The following is an 8,822-nucleotide window of genomic DNA, read 5'->3' as shown; positions in this document are numbered from 1 at the left end:
TGACACGGCCGGGGATCGACCCACGACCTCCCGCATCCGAGGCGCGAATGTGGTGCCGATCCGTAATATCGTAGAACAGATCGTTTGGCTCAATTATCAAAGGCAGATCTGGGTTTCCACTGTTCGTTTTCGGCTGCCTTATGCACGACTAAATACTATAATTATGACATCAATGGATCACAACAATGGTTCAGTCTCAGTTATATGGCTTTAACCTTGCTTTATTTACGATTTTGCCTTATCATGAAATACGGTATATTGACGAGAAAATGCAACAAAATTGACGAAACAGATGTTACTCAGCTCTTTTATTTGCATACAATGCTGTTCGAACAGTCATTTCAATACGATACATTTCCATATACATGCAATGATTCTGATTTGACAAAAGTCACAAAGTATAAAACAATTTCAAACCAAGCATTATGACGCTAAACGAATGTCTTCTTAGTAAGATTTGAAATTTGTTTAATTGCTAAGCTGATTATTAGTTTAATTTGCTTGTCTATACAAGATATTGCTGGACGAAACCCATCTACTCTTCACCTAAATCTGGAATTACAAAAGTACGCCCAGACGAGGTGCACATCTTAAATTGCCATATGTATAAGGGATCAGTCACATTTTCGTAGGTGGGGGGAGGAGGGAGATGACCAAGAAGTGATTCTTTTGGCAAGAGAGCTCCTGCCGCTCATTTTCTGAGAAAGTTTTACCACCCAACTGTGCATACATCCCTGTTATTCAGTGAAAGATTTTCTTGCTGGTTAACATGAACAACTAATAGAAAAACAATAGTCTCGCTCCCTTCCTACCTGAAACCCCCTACTGAAGATAGATATTCGGTGCCTAAGATGGGGGTAAAGATGTCACTCACCCAAGTTATCTGTCTCCATTAATATATTGTGTTAAACATTGTTACAACTTTATAATATACTTATTGACTTCCTTGGTTTGCACATAAGTTGAAATGATTGACGAATTAACAACATACGTGATACTCTTTATAGTGGCCTGGTTGGACTCAATACAGGAACCATGTGTTTGTTTGTTCAAGTATAGCCACTATTAAGTTTTTGAGTGAAAATATATTGGCATAGTTCATTATGCTATACAGGTATTAAATTCGTGACTGTGAATATTTGGCTCATAGTATATTGCTTGTTTAAAGCCGGGACACCTAAGCTATTGGTTAACCAGAGGTATGACTTTCTAATTATTCTTTATTGATCAAAAGGAAAACACGTTTTCATCAACGTGACACAGCTATCGTATTATATAACAAGTGAAGTTTAGTAACCATAATATGTGCAAACAAAGGACAAAACCTTAGATTCTATACTTTTATTTCAAGAAAAAAGGGATATAGGAACGTTTTTCCATTTTGTTGCGATCCTTTCTGGATTTTAGCAAGACATAAAACTACATTTCCTTGGAATGCATAAAGTGTGTTATGTATGTAGAGAACCACAGCGAAAAGAAAGCTGCTTTGACTTTAATCACGAGTGTTGCGTGTAAGATTTCAATTAACTGGCATATTTGCAAAACACTCACACAGTACAAACGTTATCCAACCTAAAATAATCCAATCTTCAAACAAAATAGCCGTCTACTGACGAAAAGGAAACAAAGATTCATATCCGCTTTGTTTTTATTAAATAAACATTAATAAACTGTACGCATGTTTCTTAAGAGTTTAGGTTCCGATAAAGGGGTCAGATTTATTTCAAACTGTCTCGTTATCAACGTCCAATCAAATCTGTCCTGAAGGTCACATGTACTAGGTAACAGCCTGTCTTAAACTGACAGTTTTCAAGATTAATTTAATGTACTTAAAAAAGGTAACGAACTTCTACAAAACAACCACCTGTCTTGAGAGGCCGCAGTGATTTTTTTATTTTAGCGGCAACTACTCAGACAGGTGTGGCTGTCAGGATTGAATGTGTATCCTTGGGATTAAGACATGGTATATACTATATAGCGTGGGGCTGAGACAAATGTGATTGCATAGCATTCCATTTAGGTCACGTTTGACTGTAGTGACTGTATAGTCCTGGGGTAAGACAAGTTTGAATTTATAGCCTTGCGGCTGAGTCAGATTTGAAGTCATGGCTTTGGTTTTTAACTGTAATTTTCTGGTTGCGAAGATTTTTACTGTAGAGCACAGATCCTATGGTTTAGAAAGCCTTGAGTTGAGATTAGGCTGGTCACAGAGCCCAAGGTTTGAACTGGGTTTGAATCATTGACCTTAGAGATAATACATATATGACTACATATCAATGTGGATGAGACTGGTTTGACTGTATATCACTGGAACTTGAGATTGAGACAGATCTGTCTCGGTAACATTGGGGTTAGGTAAGTTTCGACTGATAAACTTGGTTTGACTTGTATTCTTGGAGTTAAGACTGGGTTGACAATACTGATATAGGTTTAGCAATACAACTTTGGAGATGAGAGTATCATAAGGCTGGATTAACACTATTAATTTCTCATTTTGACAAAAGGGATGGGAATCATCACCTGAAATAAACATAAATTTCCACATGTACGGATTATTTCGTCATAGTGACGTGTATTGAGATACTCGTTTCAATATTTTGTAATGGTCTTAGGTATGTTATTAAACCTACACTTTCTTTAAACTGTCTGCGTTTGCTTCTGCTTTCGTTTTAAAACGAGATACCAGCAAGGTAAGCCAGGGATAGGATTACATCAAAATACTATGAAAATTAGGCTACCTCGGTCTCTTGTTTCTTCAATTTTGGATCACTGCTTTTTTATTTATGTATGCCCTTTAAAGGCTACTTTTCTTTTTAACTGTAAATTAAAAATGAGGATTTATTTTTAAAATCAGTATGGTCATCATGACAGAATCAGCTGGAATACAACATGGAAACAGAATATGCATATGCAAGTAATGCGTTTATATTTACATTTTCCCGAAGGAAACTTACTGTACATACTGTCTCATAATTCGTGTCCAACTGCAATCAACATAGACCATAATCTGCCGTTGCATAATTTTGATTAATCCTGACATGCTTTATAGACCCAGATCCAGTACTCATTATGCTAAGTCAGAGATGATTCTATGCTGTTTTCACGTTGACCTGACATATAAGCGACTATATACAGTACATGTCCCACTCTGTGAAACTCAACATTTACAGAAGGCTTCATTGTTTCCCAGTTCATAAGCATGATGTAAACACTATTTATTTACCAGATTGACTTAGAACCTCCGCTTTGCCCGATTAGATTAGGGCGTTGGCTGCAAGTTTACCAAGATCGTTAATTTGAAAAACATAGATTCTGAAGCGGCGGCATATGGTAACCAAATACGAGTTTGTGCTGACAGAAAGGTCAAACTTGGCAATGTTCATCTTGATAAATTATAATTTGATAATATTTTATGTTGGAGAAAATAATAATAATAATAATAATAATAATAATAATAATAATAATAATAATCGTACCTTTCTGATTTCATGCTCACAAAGTGATATCCATTCAAAGTCTAAATGTTATATTGCAACACGATCAAACATATTCGGCTCATCACCCGGCAACAGTACAAACAAGACCAGTAGAAACAAGATCTGTTCTAGTAGAAACAAGAGCTGTACTAGTAGAAACAAGAGCTGTACTCTTGAAGAGACTTATTCAGACAATATGATATTGGCATGTTCAAGCAGTGCAGTGGTCGATTTTAAACCATAAAAAACGTTATTATTAACAAAACCTAAATTACATCTAATACACTCTGCTTTATATTACATTTCATTTCTGTTCTTCACATATATTTACAGCAAATCACCCACTCCAGCACTAACTAATCAGAAAATATCCGTGCATCCACTCTTTTGCGACCATATGCATAATCGTGGTTCGTAGAAATTATACTCAATAAGCGAAATCCATCTTGTCTAAATAGACTTGCATAAAAAAGCAATTTTCCCAGATAACATTAGAAGATATATTCCTCAAAAATCTTCTGTAGCACGTAGGCTCCAATTGTAAAACGTCGCTTTTTCTCGCAATTGTACACTTCTGTGTAATATACACGTGTACAACAATTATGTATGCAGGATGCATCACCTTGTCATGAGTGCAAAAAGGACGACACACACTGTTAGCTGCACAACGCGGTGATATGAAGCAGACGAAATAGTCCTGGACTGGTTTCTCGAACTTGCTTCTGATTTTGCTGAAAGAGAAAAGAATTAGATAAGAACCGCCTCAATAAAACATATATATTATCTCACTGAAATGTTCGTATCTTGGGGTTTGGAATTATCATTCTCGCGTTTTTCACAAAATAGGAGTCAGAAAAAATCCGATTGGGGATGTACATAAAACTTTGGGGCAGAGTATTTTTTTGCGTACAAAGAAAACCATCTCATATTTTACAGGCTAGCATCATGGGTATGTTCTGAGCCAAATACCATGTCAGAACAAGGACATTGTGGTTTCACTAGAACAGTTGTTAGCAATAATTTTAACTTGATATGTTAGAATTTACGCATGGTCAGAGGTCAGTGTCACAGAAAATATGTTTTGGAAAGTTACATATCCATGTTATAACACCTTTGTGAAACAATCAACTGTACTGAAACAATCAAGAAAAATTGTCGTTGGTATGAATTCATAATTTAATGTGCTAGTGGGTCCGTCGATCAACTGTCAAGATTACAATAGGTCACCCATTAAAAGCATTACTAATCATAGCTGTAAGTGCCAATTGTAAATTGGCTTAACGTTGAGGAACACTATTAAGTTATATACTTGTTAATAGGTTGGTTGTATACTATTGAATTATTAATTTTAAATAAAATTATCTTTCAACAATCAGTTATGCGTTTTAAAAAGCGTTTCCATAATAGCGCATTTTTGGGGTATTTTCTAGTGTTGTTACTTTTTGGGGAGAAAAGAATCTTCTACATGCACAAAACAACGGCCACGGACGAAAAAGACACAACTGGCAGTGATGCAAACGAATTACCCTTCTGCCAATAAGTTATGTCAATGCACATGCGCTTAAGTACTGTTTGTTTTAACTTGGAACATTAAATTATGAATCTGTCTTGCAATCAGAACTCTCGTTCTAACTCGTTCTAACTCTCGTTCTATTTTGTTTGTTTTGGACCGGTAGAACAAGGAGGCACCACTAACTGAATGGTAAGTGAAACATCGCTTTACGTGATCTTTGTATACTGGTTTAACACAAGCTGTTTTTGATTCGTATATTTGCCTCCTCTTTAAAATATTGAATTTATTACCGTCAAGAGCCAAAAGACTATCCTACAAAAACTGGTTGATGATTTCCATTCAAAAGGAAAGTATGCCACATCATATAACGCATTGTGCAATGTATGGACAGAAATGGTGACAACGATGCAAGCAAAGTCGTTCGAGACGATTCAGATGTAAAGCAAATTGGTAGATCTAGTTGTCAAGCAGTGACCAAATATATTCTGATATATGAGTCATGCAGGTTGATGAATTAATCCATTGGTACCGTTTTGCCTGAGAAAATTGAGAAGGTCGAGAGAGAGAGAGAGAGAGAGAGAGACAGAGAGAGATAGAGTTTAATTATTTCAGTTAGAAAAAGCTGCAAAAATATATGATTTCACGAAACCTGATGCTAGATAAAATTTAGCGCAATGCGACTGTATGCCGTCTTTGTTTTCTTACTGCGGTCTGAAATGGATTAATGGATTAAATTTCAACGCATCAGTTGTCTGTCGTACATTTAAGCAGAGGCGTTGGATTACTTATCAGACATCCTAATCCGATCTTGACAAACATTGTGCACCATTTGGTAACGATTGTACTGATTAACCAGGATCAGACCTACCACAGTATGGTACAATAATACATCAAAGACTAAAAAGTCCTTTGGGATAGTAGTTATTGGATCTTTTGGACTGTCATGCATGTCGTCATGGCACCAACTTTTGGCGTCCTTTTTAATCATACATAACTCCTGTCAGCTGTAACTTTGATTTAATTGCTACGACAGTGAAAACCTCACAACAATAAAGAAAATCATCTCTGGACTCGTAGTAATATATCTACCACACATCTACTCGCAGTAACATATGTGGTACGGAACCATATATCTCAGCAGTTAAAATGTTAAGAGATAAGGCAAACATAAATGACAGACTTTATAATACATATCCGCAAATAATGTATATAATGCATTCCCTCACACACAATTTACGACTCTAGAGACCACACATAATACGTCCATCGAGTTGGTGATACTGATCTGAACGTTTTCTGTGAGTATTACTATTTACACAAATGCCTGCAAGCCATGGTTGATAAATCTAGAAGATTGCTGTATCTGTTTTAAAGAGACTGCAAAAAGAGCGGTTGATACACTATTAATGTTTTCTTGCCCATTATTTTCTGACAGTACATCATCTATATATTAGATTAGCAAGTCTACAGCTTTGAGTGCATTACAGAAGCGTGAGAAAGATCTTTGACATCTGCCCCGCGTCGTGGCCATATTGGGGTTAAGAGACTGAGTCACGAATAGCGAGAAGTATGACAAATGCAGTTACTACGATGCAAAGTACCCTTCAAGAACATCACTTAACCGGATCAAACTTTGTTTTGCGATATTCTCTGCCATTCATCGATCACACATACACGCTCTTTAGTTACTGCAATAAAAAAAAAGAATGAAATCATCAAACACTTCTAGAATAGTAGTGGTCGTAATGTTGAACGAGAGGCATAATAAAGTGTCCTTAACCTTTCCATTATCTAAATTTCGTTTTGATAATAAAACTTAAAATATTTAGACAAATTTAAAATGAATAAATGTTTATTGTATGCAAAAGGAGAGACATTAAAGCGTGTGTGACAAACCAGTTAGGTGCCTTATGATAGTGAATTTTCAGACGACGTTTCATAGAACTGTGTTAACATTCTCGGGCAGGACAAATAGAACGAAACACATGTGCCCAATACAATGATTTAATTAAGATACGATAGTTTGTTTAACAATATGAAATTATTGAGTTAAGTTTACTTAAATCTACACTGTACATAACCAATAACATGGCATACTCAAATCGTATTGACTTTACACAAGCTGATACAGCATCGAAATGTCGCACAATTGACGTATAAATTAATCTGTCATACGTCCTTGTTACTCCATCGACTTAAATGAACTTGTTTTACCGCTGATGTTTAATTTACAATGCAGTTATGGAGTCCACATTACAAAGCTAAATGCCATTGTTTCCTACCGTTACTTTTTGCCGTTTTTGAATTGAATCAATTTCTTCACGTTTCTATCTATCTATCAATCTATCTATCTATTTACCTGTCTGTCTGTCTATATATCTTCCTTCTTCCCTCCTCTCTCTCTCTCTCTCCCTCTCTCTCTCTCTCTCTCTCTCTCTCTCTCTCTCTCTCTAGTGAGACGCCCACTGCCGTCACAATATGTAATTCATAGGGGCCTACTGGAAATTACCTGCGGCCCACAAATCCTGTCCATGGCCCTACACACACACACACACACACACACACACACGCACGCACGCACGCACGCACGCACGCACACACACACGTGTCAATCAAGAAACAGTATCTTTGAAAATTCACCTCGTTGCAACCACATAATTCTGATATAGCGCGATTTTGTTTTCGTCAAAAGTGTTATGAATAAATTGATCATGTGCATTTTGCATTGAATGCCAGTAGATATATCTTGTGTAGAAAAAGAAATATCCGGCAACTTCGCACCTTGCATTAATAGCGCTTTAAAGATTATGATGGAGGATTTGCTCGAAGTTTAAATAAATTTACCACGGTAGATAAGGTCCCGATTTTAACAAGGGATGATTGAAACCTAATAGACATCAAGAAAAGGTGATTTTCCTAGTTATTGGGATCTGACTGAAAGTTTGACTAGGAGGTTTCCAGACATGTGTGTTTTGGAGCTCCAACCAAGGTGTCTTTTCCGACAGAGAATTAATCTACCATTGTTACGAATTGTGTATCATCTTTTGAATTTATAATATAAGTTTTATATAAGTAGTTTGAGAATGTTTTAAAACATTTAATTAAACGGTTAGTACTATTGAAAAGTACACGTATACTTCGTCGTAAGAGTTGTATTCATGACAAGTCCGACAACTACGGTACTAAGTTGAAATCAACAACTAAGCAGGTCACAAATCACATGCGAGTATGAATGTGAGTCACGTAAACATAGCGTGTGACTCAAAGTGAAAGTGCCATATGGAGAACTAACACGCGCTCTCTAGCATTTGATTGGTTGAATGAGATTTTAAGTTCAGAATATGACTGTGTATGTCGACGACAAAGTTATTGTGAAATAGAATAATACGATTCAAATTATTCTAGAAAGTATTGTGAATCAGAGATTGTTTATTTGAAACGCAAATGGACACTATGATTACACACACCATTTATTTGTTTCTTCAGTTATGCTAGTGTTCGTAAGAGCCATTGAGAAGTAAATAGTGATTTTTAATTATATCTCTTTGTATATAACAAAACGGATAAACTTTTATTTAAACAGACATTCTTTTTGGATTATGTGATTATATTCAAGGACTTGAATATTTAGCTAATTACATTAGAGCATGTGAAACTTTCAAAGGCTTCGGTGATATCCTTCGTTCATGAGATTTCATCGAAGTAAACAAAGTTGGATTTAGAACTGTGTTAAATTCAGTTGTGTTATCATCGTAACACATACACACTATATAAGCTTCGTTTGGAATACCTTAGAACAGTTTCCGGATTAGTGCGAAATTGATATTACACTT

The 8,822-nt window shown here is 35.9% G+C and overlaps 1 protein-coding gene across 3 annotated transcripts in view; it reads right to left on the bottom strand.

Annotated features, from left to right (window-relative positions):
- Nucleotides 1-291: 291 nt before the first annotated feature.
- LOC149801409 (limbic system-associated membrane protein-like) overlaps nucleotides 292-8,822 on the bottom strand; it is a 136,206-nt gene continuing 127,675 nt past the window's right edge. For all 3 annotated transcript variants that reach the window (XM_089955505.1, XM_089955507.1, XM_089955506.1), the window contains exon 8: nucleotides 292-4,207. In XM_089955505.1, the coding sequence (XP_089811631.1) occupies nucleotides 4,095-4,207 (113 nt within the window). In that variant the 3' untranslated portion in view covers nucleotides 292-4,094. The remainder of the gene's footprint in view (nucleotides 4,208-8,822) is intronic.

This window comes from Sinohyriopsis cumingii, chromosome 4, assembly GCF_028554795.1.
Source record: "Sinohyriopsis cumingii isolate HCF-2022 chromosome 4, ASM2855479v2, whole genome shotgun sequence".
Taxonomy (NCBI): domain Eukaryota; kingdom Metazoa; phylum Mollusca; class Bivalvia; order Unionida; family Unionidae; genus Sinohyriopsis; species Sinohyriopsis cumingii.
The sequence above is the reverse complement of the archived record's forward strand: the minus strand, read 5'-3'. Positions and strand labels throughout refer to the sequence as shown.